General features: G+C 44.5%; 1 protein-coding gene across 1 annotated transcript in view; it reads right to left on the reverse strand.

Annotated features, from left to right (window-relative positions):
• Positions 1–1128: 1128 nt before the first annotated feature.
• The window catches only part of rcn1 (reticulocalbin 1, EF-hand calcium binding domain), a 16801-nt gene continuing 123 nt past the window's right edge, over positions 1129–17806 (reverse strand). The window contains exons 1-6 of the mRNA XM_064988350.1: positions 17376–17806; positions 16031–16224; positions 13792–13970; positions 7467–7527; positions 6537–6736; positions 1129–2423 (exon numbers count right to left, since the gene is read on the reverse strand). The exon at positions 17376–17806 is cut by the window's right edge and continues 123 nt beyond it. Of these exons, the coding sequence (XP_064844422.1) occupies positions 2316–2423; positions 6537–6736; positions 7467–7527; positions 13792–13970; positions 16031–16224; positions 17376–17599 (966 nt within the window). The 5' untranslated portion in view covers positions 17600–17806 and the 3' untranslated portion in view covers positions 1129–2315. The remainder of the gene's footprint in view (positions 2424–6536; positions 6737–7466; positions 7528–13791; positions 13971–16030; positions 16225–17375) is intronic.

Here is a 17806-nt window from a genome sequence, read left to right on the forward strand (position 1 = left end):
GGTGGGGTTATATCTTGCCTGTTTGGCCCCGTCCGGGGGTATTATCGGATGGGGCCACAGTGTTTCCTGACCCTTCCTGTCTCAGCCTCCAGTATTTATGCTGCAGTAGTTTGTGTCGGGGGGCTAGGGTCAGTCTGTTATATCTGGAGTATTTCTGCTGTCCGGTGTCCTGTGTGAATTTAAGTATGCTCTCTCTAATTCTCTTTCTTTCTTTTTCTCTCTCAGAGCACCTGAGCCCTAGGACCATGCCTCATGACTACCTAGCATGATGACTCCTTTCTGTTCCCGGTTCACCTGGTCGTGCTGCTGCTCCAGTTACAACTATTCTGCCTGCGGCTATGGAACCCTGACCTGTTCACCGGACGTGCTACCTGTCCCAGACCTGCTGTTTTCAACTCTCTAGAGACAGCAGGAGTGGTAGAGATACTATCAATGATCGGCTATGAAAAGCCAACTGACATTTACTCCTGAGGTGCTGACCTGTTGCACCCTCGACAGCTACTGTGATTATTATTATTTGACCCTGCTGGTCATTTATGAACATTTGAACATCTTGGCCATGTTCTGTTATAATCTCCACCTGGCACAGCCAGAAGAGGACTGGCCACCCCTCATAGCCTGGTTCCTCTCTAGGTTTATTCCTAGGTTCTGGAAAAACCTTGGCTTAACTTCTCATACAGAGACAAACCTTGGCTTAACTTCTCATACAGAGACAAACCTTGGCTTAACTTCTCATACAGAGACAAACCTTGGCTTAACTTCTCATACAGAGACAAACCTTGGCTTAACTTCTCATACAGAGAAAAACCTTGGCTTAACTTCTCATACAGAGAAAACCTTGGCTTAACTTCTCATACAGAGACAAACCTTGGCTTAACTTCTCATACAGAGACAAACCTTGGCTTAACTTCTCATACAGAGAAAACCTTGGCTTAACTTCTCATACAGAGAAAAACCTTGGCTTAACTTCTCATACAGAGACAAACCTTGGCTTAACTTCTCATACAGAGAAAAACCTTGGCTTAACTTCTCATACAGAGACAAACCTTGGCTTAACTTCTCATACAGAGAAAAAAAGGTACATATAAAAAAATATGTGAGTCGTCATAGAGATACAAACTAGACAAGAATGGGAAAATTGGTTTCTTTTTCTAAAACATGAATATACACAAGGGAGTACATTTGGCATGGTACAAGAGGAAGTGATCTAACAGGAAGTCCCATCTTACGACGTGAACAATAGTGTCAATATGAGAAGCAGCTTTGAGGTAATGGAGGACACACATACAGTACTCTGGAACCCCTCTTCTGCGTTTCAAGTCATTTTACATCACTCCAAAACTCCCATAACAACGAAAAGGCTAAACTTACATTTTCATCATGACAATGGCCTGGTTATTTTGCATGAAACTCATATTACATTTTTACACAGGCCTTAAGTGTATAAAACAAACAAGCGAACTAAGCAAAAGTGATTAAAATGAATGTTTTCACAGACTGTATAGGGAAAAGATGCGTGCAAAGAGCATATCATTTAGATGGGTGTTAGTAAGAGATCCTAAAACAACAGGAAGCTCGCAAATCCAAGAGCACTACACAAAATATCTGATTTATAAAATAGTCTTTACTGGCCAGCAAAACAAAAACAACATATGTGTCCACTGTATAAAAACAACGTGTGTAGTGATATCTGACAAGTTCAACAAGTAGGCAGCCTTCGTAAACACACATTGACCTCTGTCTAACTCTTATACATCCCAGGCTTCTTCACCTCCTCAAGTTAAATGACTAAATAAATAGAATTAGAGTATTCTAGGTTGTGCTTCGTTTTCACATTGGAACCACAATCAAATCAAATATTCCTGAAGATCAACCCTATGTTCTCATCTCTGCTAAAATCATGTAAGGTTGAAAGAAAAGACAATAAGGGAAATGATCAAACGGTCAAATATGGTGATGTGATGATCTGTGTATAGAGATGTAAAAGGCTGCTAAACCAGATGGGAGTCTGGCTGATAAGCAACGTCAAAGGCAGTCGCAAGGAGGTTGGGTGTGGTCAATCACTGTTCCTAAATGTCAGAAACAGGACCAAACCCGGTCCAGCCGCTCAGGAGGACCTGGACCGTCAGTGGTAGGAACAGACTATTCCTTGGCCCCTCCCCTCGGGGGGGTTACTGCAGCGTTGGAACTATGTTTGTGTTCAACGGATGACATTTAGCAGGATAAGGCTGAGGACCAGACAAGTTTGTGGTCGAGGTTGACGATGCTCAGCTGAGGTCCGACCGCCCTGCCACAAACACAACAATAAACTATGCTCAGAGTTCATCATGGTTCTTGGTCAGGTCTTCTCCATAGTTGGTGGCCTGACTTCCTACAAACATGTTCCAGTTCTCCAGGATCTCCTCCTTGGTCAGCATTGTGTCCTGAGAAGAGAGAACCCAGTCAGGTTTACAAAGAGTCGATTAGATCTCCTACCACTAAAGAACTAACACTTGAAATTCAATCCCTCCATTTTGACAGCTAAGACATTATAAAAAAAGTGTCCTACATAATATTACCAGCCAGAAAATTGGTAAAGAGGAGTGAAAACTTAAACAATCGTTTGTCATATTGGGCTGACTTGTAGACTAGGTTATAGGATCAGTACCTTGTCCTGGTCTGACTCGTAGACTAGGTTACAGGATCAGTACCTTGTCCTGGTCTGACTCGTAGACTAGGTTATAGGATCACTACCTTGTCCTGGTCTGACTCGTAGACTAGGTTATAGGATCAGTACCGTGTCCTGGTCTGACTCGTAGACTAGGTTACAGGATCACTACCTTGTCCTGGTCTGACTCGTAGACTAGGTTACAGGATCAGTACCTTGTCCTGGTCTGACTCGTAGACTAGGTTATAGGATCAGTACCCTGTCCTGGTCTGACTCGTAGACTAGGTTACAGGATCAGTACCTTGTCCTGGTCTGACTCGTAGACTAGGTTATAGGATCACTACCTTGTCCTGGTCTGACTCGTAGACTAGGTTATAGGATCAGTACCTTGTCCTGGTCTGACTCGTAGACTAGGTTATAGGATCACTACCTTGTCCTGGTCTGACTCAGACTAGGTTATAGGATCAGTACCTTGTCCTGGTCTGACAGACTAGGTTATCACTACCTTGTCCTGGTCTGACTCAGACTAGGTTAGAGGATCAGTACCTTGTCCTGGTCTGACTCGTAGACTAGGTTATCAGTACCTGTCCTGGTCTGACTCATAGACTAGGTTATAGGATCACTACCTTGTCCTGGTCTGACTCGTAGACTAGGTTACAGGATCAGTACCTTGTCCTGGTCTGACTCGTAGACTAGGTTATAGGATCACTACCTTGTCCTGGTCTGACTCGTAGACTAGGTTATAGGATCAGGACTCGTAGACTAGGTTATAGGATCACTACCTTGTCCTGGTCTGACTCGTAGACTAGGTTATAGGATCACTACCTTGTCCTGGTCTGACTCGTAGACTAGGTTATAGGATCACTACCTTGTCCTGGTCTGACTCGTAGACTAGGTTATAGGATCAGTACCTTGTCCTGGTCTGACTCGTAGACTAGGTTATAGGATCACTACCTTGTCCTGGTCTGACTCAGACTAGGTTATAGGATCAGTACCTTGTCCTGGTCTGACTCGTAGACTAGGTTATAGGATCACTACCTTGTCCTGGTCTGACTCAGACTAGGCTATAGGATCAGTACCTTGTCCTGGTATGACTCGTAGACTAGGTTACAGGATCAGTACCTTGTCCTGGTCTGACTCGTAGACTAGATTACAGGATCACTACCTTGTCCTGGTCTGACTCGTAGACTAGGTTACAGGATCAGTACCTTGTCCTGGTCTGACTCGTAGACTAGGTTACAGGATCAGTACCTTGTCCTGGTCTGACTCGTAGACTAGGTTATAGGATCACTACCTTGTCCTGGTCTGACTCGTAGACTAGGTTATAGGATCAGTACCTTGTCCTGGTCTGACTCGTAGCTAGGTTATAGGATCACTACCTTGTCCTGGTCTGACTCGTAGACTAGGTTATAGGATCAGTACCGTGTCCTGGTCTGACTCGTAGACTAGGTTATAGGATCACTACCTTGTCCTGGTCTGACTCGTAGACTAGGTTATAGGATCAGTACCTTGTCCTGGTCTGACTCGTAGACTAGGTTATAGGATCACTACCTTGTCCTGGTCTGACTCGTAGACTAGGTTATAGGATCAGTATTGTCCTGGTCTGACTAGACTAGGTTATAGGATCACTACCTTGTCCTGGTCTGACTCAGACTAGGTTATAGGATCAGTACCTTGTCCTGGTCTGACTCGTAGACTAGGTTATAGGATCACTACCTTGTCCTGGTCTGACTCGTAGACTAGGTTATCACTACCTTGTCCTGGTCTGACTCAGACTAGGTTATAGGATCAGTACCTTGTCCTGGTCTGACTCGTAGACTAGGTTATAGGATCACTACCTTGTCCTGGTCTGACTCAGACTAGGTTATAGGATCAGTACCTTGTCCTGGTCTGACTCGTAGACTAGGTTATAGGATCACTACCTTGTCCTGGTCTGACTCGTTGACTAGGTTACAGGATCACTACCTTGTCCTGGTCTGACTCGTAGACTAGGTTATAGGATCAGTACCTACTCAGACTTGTCCTGTCCTGGTCTGACTCGTTGACTAGGTTACAGGATCACTACCTTGTCCTGGTCTGACTCAGGTTATAGGATCACTACCTTGTCCTGGTCTGACTCGTTGACTAGGTTACAGGATCACTACCTTGTCCTGGTCTGACTCGTAGACTAGGTTATAGGATCAGTACCGTGTCCTGGTCTGACTCAGACTAGGTTACAGGATCACTACCTTGTCCTGGTCTGACTCGTAGACTAGGTTACAGGATCAGTACCTTGTCCTGGTCTGACTCAGACTAGGTTATAGGATCACTACCTTGTCCTGGTCTGACTCGTAGACTAGGTTACAGGATCAGTACTACCTGGTCTGTCCTGGTTACAGGATCAGACTGTCCTGGTCTGACTCAGGTTATAGGATCACTACCTTGTCCTGGTCTGACTCAGACTAGGTTACAGGATCACTACCTTGTCCTGGTCTGACTCAGACTAGGTTATAGGATCACTACCTTGTCCTGGTCTGACTCAGACTAGGTTACAGGATCACTACCTTGTCCTGGTCTGACTCAGACTAGGTTACAGGATCACTACCTTGTCCTGGTCTGACTCGTTGTCAGGATCACTACCTTGTCCTGGTCTGACTCGTAGACTAGGTTATAGGATCAGACCGTGTCCTGGTCTGACTCAGGTTACAGGATCACTACCTTGTCCTGGTCTGACTCAGACTAGGTTATAGGATCACTACCTTGTCCTGGTCTGACTCGTAGACTAGGTTAAAGGATCACAACCTTGTCCTGGTCTGACTCAGACTAGGTTATAGGATCAGTACCTTGTCCTGGTCTGACTCGTAGACTAGGTTATAGGATCAGTACCTTGTCCTGGTCTGACTCATACTAGGTTATAGGATCAATACCTTGTCCTGGTCTGACTCGTAGACTAGGTTACAGGATCAGTACCTTGTCCTGGTCTGACTCTAGATCACTAGGTTACTCAGACTAGATCACTACCTTGTCCTGGTCTGACTCGACAGGTAGACTAGGTTATAGGATCACTACCTTGTCCTGGTCTGACTTGTCCTGTCCTGGTCTGACTCGTACTAGGTTATAGGATCAGTACCGTGTCCTGGTCTGACTCAGACTAGGTTACAGGATCACTACCTTGTCCTGGTCTGACTCGTTGACTAGGTTACAGGATCACTACCTTGTCCTGGTCTGACTCGTAGACTAGGTTACAGGATCACTACCTTGTCCTGGTCTGACTCGTAGACTAGGTTACAGGATCAGTACCTTGTCCTGGTCTGACTCAGACTAGGTTATAGGATCACTACCTTGTCCTGGTCTGACTCGTAGACTAGGTTATAGGATCAGTACCTTGTCCTGGTCTGACTCAGACTAGGTTACAGGATCAGTAGTCCTATCTGACTCAGGATCACTGACTCAGACCTCAGTACCGTGTCCTGGTCTGACTCAGACTAGACTAGGTTATCCTGGATCACTACCTGTCCTGGTCTGACTCAGACTATGACAGGTTGACTCGGATCACAGGATCACCCTGGTCTGTCCTCACAACCTTGTCCTGGTCTGACTCAGACTAGGTTATAGGATCAGTACCTTGTCCTGGTCTGACTCGTAGACTAGGTTATAGGATCAGTACCTTGTCCTGGTCTGACTCATACTGGTTATAGGATCAGGTCTGACTCGTAGACTAGGTTACAGGATCAGTACCTTGTCCTGGTCTGACTCGTAGACTAGGTTATAGGATCACTACCTTGTCCTGGTCTGACTCGTAGACTAGGTTATAGGATCACTACCTTGTCCTGGTCTGACTCGTAGACTAGGTTATAGGATCACTACCTTGTCCTGGTCTGACTCGTAGACTAGGTTATAGGATCACTACCTTGTCCTGGTCTGACTCGTAGACCAGATGTCGGGCCTCTGCCATGGCGTGATCGTAGTCCTGGGGCAGGATCCAGTGGCGAATCTCCGCCACGTCCATCTTTCCGTCCTTGTTCAGGTCCCGGAAGTCAGAGAACTGGTCTCGCTCCGTTCTGACCCAGTCTGGTTCTGGACCGCCCTCCTCATGGGAAAACATGTCCGCTGCAATGACACAGGAAGATATGGGATGACATACTCAGGAAGGTCAAAAGCGAACACTTTGTTTGAAAGTATGCTTTCGTAACTAAGTAACTAACCGTAACCAAATAGTTTGTTAACCATTAGTAAAAATGTTGTAAATCATTGTTTGTTCATCTGCATTCCCTGTAGAAGTCATTTACTATAAGGACCTGTAATCAAAACTCTACTAACGGTATACAAGCTATGTGATGTTTCTAAGCAGTTTCTAAGTGGATATTCCTGTAAAAACACAACCAAAAAGGAACAGTGGAATCCTTGAATAGGCAGACTGAGACTAAGTCAGCAGACTGCAGCGTCACAGCAGAGTTTCCCAAAGCAACCAACAAACAGGCCTTTGATTCCTAATCAGGTCACAGAGCTCATGGGGTTGCCCACATCTTGTATTAGGAACTCTTCCTCTAGTCTGGAAGACCCAGGAGATACTAACACCAAACCTTGTAAACACTTCCAATATACCATAAGAACATGATATAGTTTGTGGAGAAAATAATTACACAAATTGGTTAAAAATAGTTTTGCATTAAAATGAGGGTAGACCTGTCCTCGTGTGTAAAAAAAAGGAAATTCCACTGAAAAAGGAAAAATAAATAAATAAAAATTATGAAGTGAGTGAAAATGACCTGTAACCTGTGTTCATGAAGGGTTAGTCTTCTGATGCAGTGTCAACCCCAGTCACGCCTCCCCAACTCACCAATATACTCATCCTCGTCCACATGTCCGTCTCCATTCTTATCAATGTCCTCCAGAGTCTCCTGCACGCAAAAACAGGCAATGATGTCATAAAAGGGGGACACAGAGGTCAATGGCAGTGGGACTCTCACTACTGACAGTAATAAAAGATAAAACACACAGCCCCAGGCAGTATGAGTCGAGCTACGAGGCTCTGCTTACAGCTGGGCTGGCAGAGTGACACAACGATTACACAGCCACTGCTGATGATCAGCTAACCTCCTGGATTAGAGACCATGTCTGTTTTCAGAGATGAGATTTTACACACTTCCTTTGGAACAATCTATGGTTGCTTTACTTGCGTAATTTGAGATATATCTAACCAGCTGTTTATCTGGAAGAATGGATTGTATATACAGTGCATTAGGAAAGTATTCAGACCCCTTGACTTTTTCCACATTGTTACTTTACAGCCTTATTCTAAAATGGACTAAATAGTTTCCCCCATCATCAATCTACACGCAATAACCTATAATGACAAACCAAAAACAGATTTAGAAATCTTAGCAAATGTATAAAAAAATGTAAAACAGACATATTACATTTACATAAGTATTCAGACCATTTACTCTGTACTTTAATTGAAGCACCTTTGGCAGCGATTACAGCCTCAAGTCTTCTTGGGAATGACGCTACAAGCTTGGCACACCTGTATTTGGGGAGTTTCTCCCATTCTTCTCTGCAGATCCTCTCAAGCTGTGTCAGGTTGGTTGGGGAGCGTTACTACACAGCTATTTTTAGGTCTCTCCAGGAGGTGTTCGATTGGGTTCAAGTCCGGGCTCTGGCTGGGCCACTCAAGAACATTGAGACTTGTCCCAAAGCCACTCCTGCGTTGTCTTGGCTGTGTGCTTCAGGTCGTTGTCCTGTTGGAAGGTGAACCCTCGACCCTGTGAGGTACGCTCTGGAGCAGGTTTTCATCAAGAATCTCTCTGTATTTTGCTCCGTTCATCTTTCCTTCAATCCTGGCTAGTCTCCCAGTCACTGTCGCTGAAAAACATACCCACAGAATGATGCTGCCACCACCAAGCTTCACCGTAGGGATGGTACCAGGTTTCCTCCAGACGCGACACTTGGCATTCAGGCCAAAGAGTTCAATCTTGGTTTCATCAGACCAGAGAATCATGTTTCCCATTGTCTGAGAATCCTTTGCATTTTAGCTAAATCCAAGCAGGCTTTCATGTGCCTTTTACTGAGTGGCGGCTTCCGTCTGGCCACTCAACTATAAATGCATGATTGGTGGAGTGCTGCAGAGAAGATGGTAGTCCTTCTAGAAGGTTCTCCCATCTCCAAAGAGGAACTCTGGAGCTCTGTCAGAGTGACCATCGGGTTATTGGTCACCTCCCTGACCAAGGCCCTTCTCCCCCGATTGCTCAGTTTGGCCGGGTGGCCAGCTCTAGGAAGAGTCTTAGTGGTTCCAAACTTCTTCCATTTAAGAATGATGGAGGCCACTGTGTTCTTGGGGTTCTTCAATGCTGCCGACATTTTTTGGTACCCTTCCCCAGATCTGTACCTCGACACAATCCTGTCTCGGAGCTCTACGGACAATTCCTTCCACCTCGGGGCTTGGTTTTTGCTCTGACATGCACAGTCAACTGTGGGACCTTATGTAGACATGTGTGTGCCTTCCCAAATCAGGTTCTGAATACTTATGGCAATTAGGAACCAGTTTGTGTGTTTTTTTTAAATGTACATTTGCTAAAAGTTCTAAAAAACTATTTTTGCTTTGTCATTATGAGGTATTGTGTGTAGATTGATGAGGAAATGTTTTTAAGTCTCTTAGGTATGTTTTTAAAGTTGTGTCCCTATACAGTCTCTTAGTATGTTTTTAAAGTTGTGAGCCATCCCTATACAGTCTCTTAGGTATGTTATTAAAGTTGTGAGCCATCCCTATACAGTCTCTTAGGTATGTTTTTAAAGTTGTGAGCCATCCCTATACAGTCTCTTAGGTATGTTTTTAAAGTTGTGAGCCATCCCTATACAGTCTCTTAGGTATCCATCCCTATACAGTCTCTTAGGTATGTTTTTAAAGTTCCCTATACAGTCTCTTAGGTATGCCATCCATCCCTATACAGTCTCTTAGGTATGTTTTTAAAGTTGTGAGCCATCCCTATACAGTCTCTTAGGTATGTTTTTAAAGTTGTGAGCCATCCCTATACAGTCTCTTAGGTATGTTTTTAAAGTTCCCTATACAGTGATGCCATCCCTATACAGTCTCTTAGGTATGTTTTTAAAGTTAAAGTTGTGAGCCATCCCTATACAGTCTCTTATGTTTTTATCCCTATACAGTCTCTTAGGTATGTTTTTAAAGTTGTGAGCCATCCCTATACAGTCTCTTAGGTATGTTTTTAAAGTTGTGAGCCATCCCTCTCTTAGGTATGTTAGTCTCTTACAGTCTCTTAGTATGTTTTTAAAGTTGTGAGCCATCCCTATACAGTCTCTTAGGTATGTTATTAAAGTTGTGAGCCATCCCTATACAGTCTCTTAGGTATGTTTTTAAAGTTGTGAGCCATCCCTATACAGTCTCTTAGGTATGTTATTAAAGTTGTTCCCTATACAGTCTCTTAGGTATGTTATTAAAGTTAGCCATCCCTATACAGTCTCTTAGGTATGTTTTTAAAGTTGTGAGCCATCCCTATACAGTCTCTTAGGTATGTTTACAGTGACAACTCATCTTGTCAACATTGCACAATCCTTCTGTTGTATTCCATCGTTTGGGATTTAACTTCTATTTGCATGACTGCCTCTCTAAGGTTGTGCAGTTGTTAAGAGAAGATGTCGTGACGGACTCCCTAATGCCCCGTTTACATCGTGACTTATTTCATTAAGCCCTACGTCATCTTCACGGAGTCTTGCCCTGCTACTGAACCGACCAGTGTAGTGTTTTGTAAGGCAAAATGGAGGATACCCTGTCTCTCCTCAGAGATTGCATTTATTTTGGGATATTGCAAAATATGACCTTTTTATTCAAGACAGGATAAATATATTGTTTCAGGTGATGAAACATGTTATGTTTCGTTACTTTTTCTTTCCTCAACTTGTTTCTCTAACTTTATAGCAAGTCAAGCAAGCCAAGAGCGCTTATGGGTAATGTGAACGAGGCTTCAGGTTGGAACTTTAGCAGTTGTAAGAAGAGGGGAATGCCATCACTACCTCAAAATGCAGTCACCCCCCTTACCAGCCAAAACAGCTTCACACTGTCACAGGCCGGTGACAACACACACACATACATACACCATGCTTCAAGCAGGTTATAAATGCCCCTGCTGATCCTACTGAAAGATGAAAGACCACTTACCCTGGGAACTGGATGACTAATAATAAACATGTGTTATTAAAATATAGAACATAATTAATATAGACCTCTCCATAGCAGGACTCATCTAGGATATCACCTCTACAACACCAGTAGTATAGAGGTTCATCTCCTCTACAACACCGGTAGTATAGAGGTTCATCTCCTCTACAACACCAGTAGTATAGGGGTTCATCTCCTCTACAACACCAGTAGTATAGGGGTTCATCTCCTCTACAACACCAGTAGTATAGAGGTTCATCTCCTCTACAACACCAGTAGTATAGAGGTTCATCTCCTCTACAACACCGGTAGTATAGAGGTTCATCTCCTCTACAACACCGGTAGTATATGGGTTCATCTCCTCTACAACACCGGTAGTATAGAGGTTCATCTCCTCTACAACACCAGTAGTATAGAGGTTCATCTCCTCTACAACACCAGTAGTATAGGGGTTCATCTCCTCTACAACACCAGTAGTATAGGGGTTCATCTCCTCTACAACACCAGTAGTATAGAGGTTCATCTCCTCTACAACACCAGTAGTATAGGGGTTCATCTCCTCTACAACACCAGTAGTATAGAGGTTCATCTCCTCTACAACACCAGTAGTATAGAGGTTCATCTCCTCTACAACACCAGTAGTATAGGGGTTCATCTCCTCTACAACACCAGTAGTATAGGGGTTCATCTCCTCTACAACACCAGTAGTATAGAGGTTCATCTCCTCTACAACACCAGTAGTATAGGGGTTCATCTCCTCTACAACACCAGTAGTATAGAGGTTCATCTCCTCTACAACACCAGTAGTATAGGGGTTCATCTCCTCTACAACACCGGTAGTATAGGGGTTCATCTCCTCTACAACACCGGTAGTATAGGGGTTCATCTCCTCTGCAACACCAGTAGTATAGGGGTTCATCTCCTCTACAACACCAGTAGTATAGGGGTTCATCTCCTCTACAACCCCAGTAGTATAGGGGTTCATCTCCTCTACAACACCGGTAGTATAGAGGTTCATCTCCTCTACAACACCGGTAGTATAGAGGTTCATCTCCTCTACAACACCGGTAGTATAGAGGTTCATCTCCTCTACAACACCGGTAGTATAGAGGTTCATCTCCTCTACAACACCAGTAGTATAGAGGTTCATCTCCTCTACAACACCAGTAGTATAGGGGTTCATCTCCTCTACAACACCAGTAGTATAGGGGTTCATCTCCTCTACAACACCGGTAGTATAGAGGTTCATCTCCTCTACAACACCGGTAGTATAGAGGTTCATCTCCTCTACAACACCAGTAGTATAGGGTTCATCTCCTCTACAACACCAGTAGTATAGGGGTTCATCTCCTCTACAACACCAGTAGTATAGAGGTTCATCTCCTCTACAACACCAGTAGTATAGAGGTTCATCTCCTCTACAACACCAGTAGTATAGAGGTTCATCTCCTCTACAACACCAGTAGTATAGAGGTTCATCTCCTCTACAACACCAGTAGTATAGGGGTTCATCTCCTCTACAACACCAGTAGTATAGGGGTTCATCTCCTCTACAACACCAGTAGTATAGAGGTTCATCTCCTCTACAACACCAGTAGTATAGGGGTTCATCTCCTCTACAACACCAGTAGTATAGGGGTTCATCTCCTCTACAACACCAGTAGTATAGAGGTTCATCTCCTCTACAACACCAGTAGTATAGGGGTTCATCTCCTCTACAACACCAGTAGTATAGGGGTTCATCTCCTCTACAACACCAGTAGTATAGAGGTTCATCTCCTCTACAACACCAGTAGTATAGAGGTTCATCTCCTCTACAACACCGGTAGTATAGAGGTTCATCTCCTCAACAACACCGGTAGTATAGGGGTTCATCTCCTCTACAACACAAGTAGTATAGAGGTTCATCTCCTCTACAACACTAGGTAGTATAGAGGTTCATCTCCTCTACAACACTAGGTAGTATAGAGGTTCATCTCCTCTACAACACAAGTAGTATAGAGGTTCATCTCCTCTACAACACCAGTAGTATAGAGGTTCATCTCCTCTACAACACCAGTAGTATAGAGGTTCATCTCCTCTACAACACCAGTAGTATAGGGGTTCATCTCCTCTACAACACCAGTAGTATAGGGGTTCATCTCCTCTGCAACACTAGAGTGGTATAGGGGTTATGGGCCTACTATGGTAGGGAGTAGGCACGTCATATTACCCAATAATAACAACATGGATGTGACCTAACGGTCATGGCTTGGGTCTGACTTGGAAAGACTGCCCCTATTGACTACAACCACAAGGTGTGATCACCACACTCAATGAAGACAACACTGACCAAGAGGCAACCCAGAAACATTTCTGAAAAATGAACCATCAATAATTAACTCTGTCAAGTGGGTATTACAATTTTCATGAAGACAGAAGCCGAGTGCATTAGTTTCTCCATGTTTGCCACGCGACTGTTCAGCGCTGTCAGTTTTATATTTAAGTGGCATGGGTCGGTTTGTCCCACGAGACCTGTTCCAAAACATCTACACAGAATTTCCAGGCTGAGTTAAGTGTCATTAGAGAGCGGGATCTGAATGCAGAGCACTCCTAGTGGGACATCAGACAGAAACAGATTTCACAGAAACTCTCATCTGTTCCAAGAACTACAAAACATTTTCAGAAAGCCAGTCAACTCATCTATAGAGTACGATGAGGAGTTTTCAATACAGCTGTGAACTTTTCACATAACTCAGGGTTTCAAGCTGCTTCTCAAATACAGCCCTGATTTACTACATTTTGTTTAAACTTAATCCCATAACAAGTTCAGAGGTTCTCAAATCCGTTTTCTAGGCTGCTGTGGAGTTTGCGGTTTCTCCATCTACTGATACATTACCACAACCCATGTGAGAGTTTCTGCATTAGCCAACTAATTTTTGCTAAGGGAGCAGAAACAGGCTGGTCATCCAGGCCAACACTAGACATCTCAGGTCAGATTTGGAACACTAACCAGGACCACGATGTCCTTCATGTGGTCAAACTCCTCTGGGTGGAGGAAGGAGGTGAACTCTTCTCTATCAGCTGCCAGATCTCCATCCAGATCAGCTGTTTGAAATCTCCTCTCGTCCCTGGGCAGCATCTTCTTGAAGCTGAACTGGTCTGTGGCCTCTTCAAACTCCTCTGGGTTAGCTTGGAGGAAAGACAAACAAGTGGTTGGTGTTCAAACAACTGAAGTAGAGATGCTGGCTTAAATAACTAGGTCAGTCATGAATTTGAATGGAAGGTGTGATATTGTTAGCTGTCAGACAACCAGAGAGGAGAGAGGGTCCATGGGTCAGACAACCAGAGAGGAGAGAGGGTCCATGGGTCAGACAACCAGAGAGGAGAGAGGGTCCATGGGTCAGACAACCAGAGAGGAGAGAGGGTCCATGGGTCAGACAACCAGAGAGGAGAGAGGGTCCATGGGTCAGACAACCAGAGAGGAGAGAGGGTCCATGGGTCAGACAACCAGAGAGGAGAGAGGGTCCATGGGTCAGACAACCAGAGAGGAGAGAGGGTCCATGGGTCAGACAACCAGAGAGGAGAGAGGGTCCATGGGTCAGACAACCAGAGAGGAGAGAGGGTCCATGGGTCAGACAACCAGAGAGGAGAGAGGGTCCATGGGTCTGACAACCAGAGAGGAGAGAGGGTCCATGGGTCAGACAACCAGAGAGGAGAGAGGGTCCATGGGTCAGACAACCAGAGAGGAGAGAGGGGCCATGGGTCTGACAACCAGAGAGGAGAGAGGGGCCATGGGTCTGACAACCAGAGAGGAGAGAGGGGCCATGGGTCAGACAACCAGAGAGGAGAGAGGGTCCATGGATCAGACAACCAGAGAGGAGAGAGGGTCCATGGGTCAGACAACCAGAGAGGAGAGAGGGTCCATGGGTCAGACAACCAGAGAGTAGAGAGGGGCCATGGGTCAGACAACCAGAGAGTAGAGAGGGGCCATGGGTCAGACAACCAGAGAGGAGAGAGGGTCCATGGGTCTGACAACCAGAGAGGAGAGAGGGTCCATGGGTCAGACAACCAGAGAGGAGAGAGGGTCCATGGGTCAGACAACCAGAGAGTAGAGAGGGGCCATGGGTCAGACAACCAGAGAGGAGAGAGGGGCCATGGGTCAGACAACCAGAGAGGAGAGAGGTGAGGATTTGATTGAATCTTCAGTCGAAACAGCTACATAACATGTCATAAGCAGGTCATATCATATCTGACAGAACATGTCATAAGCAGGTCATATCTTACAGAACATATCATAAGCAGGTCATATCATATCTGATAGAACATGTCATAAGCAGGTCATATCATATCTGATAGAACATGTCATAAGCAGGTCATATCATATCTGACAGAACATGTCATAAGCAGGTCATATCATATCTGACAGAACATGTCATAAGCAGGTCATATCATATCTGACAGAACATGTCATAAGCAGGTCATATCATATCTGACAGAACATGTCATAAGCAGGTCATATCTTATCTGACAGAACATGTCATAAGCAGGTCATATCTGACAGAACATGTCATAAGCAGGTCATATCTGACGGAACATGTCATAAGCAGGTCATATCTGACAGAACATGTCATAAGCAGGTCATAGCATATCTGACAGAACATGTCATAAGCAGGTCATAGCATATCTGACAGAACATGTCATATGCAGGTCATAACATATCTGACAGAACATGTCATAAGCAGGTCATATCTGACAGAACATGTCATAAGCAGGTCATATCTGACAGAACATGTCATAAGCAGGTCATATCTGACAGAACATGTCATAAGCAGGTCATATCTGACAGAACATGTCATAAGCAGGTCATATCTGACAGAACATGTCATAAGCAGGTCATATCATATCTGACAGAACATGTCATAAGCAGGTCATATCTGACAGAACATGTCATAAGCAGGTCATATCTGACAGAACATGTCATAAGCAGGTCATATCTGACAGAACATGTCATAAGCAGGTCATATCTGACAGAACATGTCATAAGCAGGTCATATCTGACAGAACATGTCATAAGCAGGTCATATCTGACAGAACATATCATAAGCAGGTCATATCTGACAGAACATGTCATAAGCAGGTCATATCTGACAGAACATGTCATAAGCAGGTCATATCTGACAGAACATGTCATAAGCAGGTCATATCATATCTTACAGAACATGTCATAAGCAGGTCATATCATATCTTACACAGGTAGTAGCCATAGGTAGCCTGCTTGTACTCATCCCACGAGATCTTGTTGTCTTTGTTGAGGTCGTAATCCGTCCACACCTTGGCCACGTTCTCGTAGACGTAACGCTTCTGCACCCGCTTGATCCAGGCCTTCAGTTCAGTGATGGTGACATAGCCATCTCCATCACCGTCTATCCGGTCCACTATCTTACTGTGGGATACAGAGGGCACACAAACACTGCTATAGTATATCGTTCATTTCCTTTCATTATAATGCACAGCCATACATAGGTGCAGTTTAATATAATGGACCATATATTTCCTTTAGAAAAGGTAACCGAGACATGAGCTGATGTCTTTAGGGGCATAAGTAAGCAGTCATTCTAGTAAAACAACACTATCAGTTTATAAATACTGTCAGCCAGCGATGAGAGAATAAAAAATTATTGAGTTACATGTTTGCTTTGGGAGGAACTTGTGCCTAAATAATATTGTGTGTGTTATATTTAGGAAGTTAGTTTTCCACCAACGAGGGTAAACTTATTTATATCTATCTTGGTTGCCACGTTGTGATGTTAAGAGGGTCCTCCCACTCAATGCGATTCAGGAAAGGGAATTCTCAGGGAGAAGGGCCAACACAACCTATGCCCATTTCAGCCAACGTGTGTAGTAACATAGAGCCAACATGTCATTTGAACAGTGGCAAAGATGAAACAGAACTACAGGAAGCTAGACAGGTCTCTCTATGAAATAACACACGGCCGTTGACACGTTCCATGGGTTCCCACACACATTTAAAACCCCCGAACAAGATTCTGCTCGTGGTTCTCAACTTTTATCCAACTCTCTCAACACCACAAAACCTCCTCTTGCTTCTTTAATGCATTATCCATAATTAAGAACTGCACTCTGCAATTATAATATGACCGGGGAATGTGTGTGAGCGAATAGCACTCGCTCTACATTTAAAAGCGTAATAATGTACCGTTATATCATGCGGGTCTGCTAGCATGCAAACGTCTCAGGCACCACTTGGGCGAGTTGTGAAATTTTAATAACCCAAAGCCAAGATACCACGAAATACATTAACAGGAATATGCGACTATTGTGACCCACTAAGGCGGCCCATAACAGTGGAGACATGCGACAATAGCTCACATTACGCACCAGAGGTTGGTTGCGTCACCACCGCTTGCTGTCCAGATAGAGATCCTCGCGACGCAAAGACACCAACGTGAAGAGTTATCAGAGAATAATGGAACCGAGAATAGCCGAATAAACTGTCGTCTTTCAACTAGTTTTGCACTTTAGTGACCCTGCATTGTATCACATGTATCTCTAGTGTCTGCAGGGGAACCTTACCCAAGCCTGTCTTTGCTCTCCTCCGGGGTAAGCTGGTCGAAAGTAGTAGCGTCCTCCTTTCCCAGAAAGGCCTCATGATCGAATTGGAAGCTCTGGTTGTCTTCGTTGGCTTGTTTAATTAGTTCTAACGGGTCGTGGTGGACCCGTTCTTTTCTTAGCGTTGGTTTACCGAGCACGACACAAGAGCAGAGGAGCAGAACGCACACGTAGCCGTACGTTTCCATCGGTAGGATGTTTGAGGTCAGATCAGCTGTTGCGGAGTGAAGCTACGTGAGCTAAGTAGCAAGCCGTATTTAGCCAGCTGCTACAAATGTCGCCAGTTTGTTACAAGTCTACTTGAGGCGAAATAAAACAACAGCGCAAACTGGCTACTTTCTTACTTTGAGGAGCGTAACAATGTTGCCGACACGCGGCATCAAGTCTTGCAGTAG

This window comes from Oncorhynchus masou, chromosome 2 (assembly GCF_036934945.1).
Source record: "Oncorhynchus masou masou isolate Uvic2021 chromosome 2, UVic_Omas_1.1, whole genome shotgun sequence".
In the NCBI taxonomy this organism is placed as follows: Eukaryota; Metazoa; Chordata; class Actinopteri; order Salmoniformes; family Salmonidae; genus Oncorhynchus; species Oncorhynchus masou.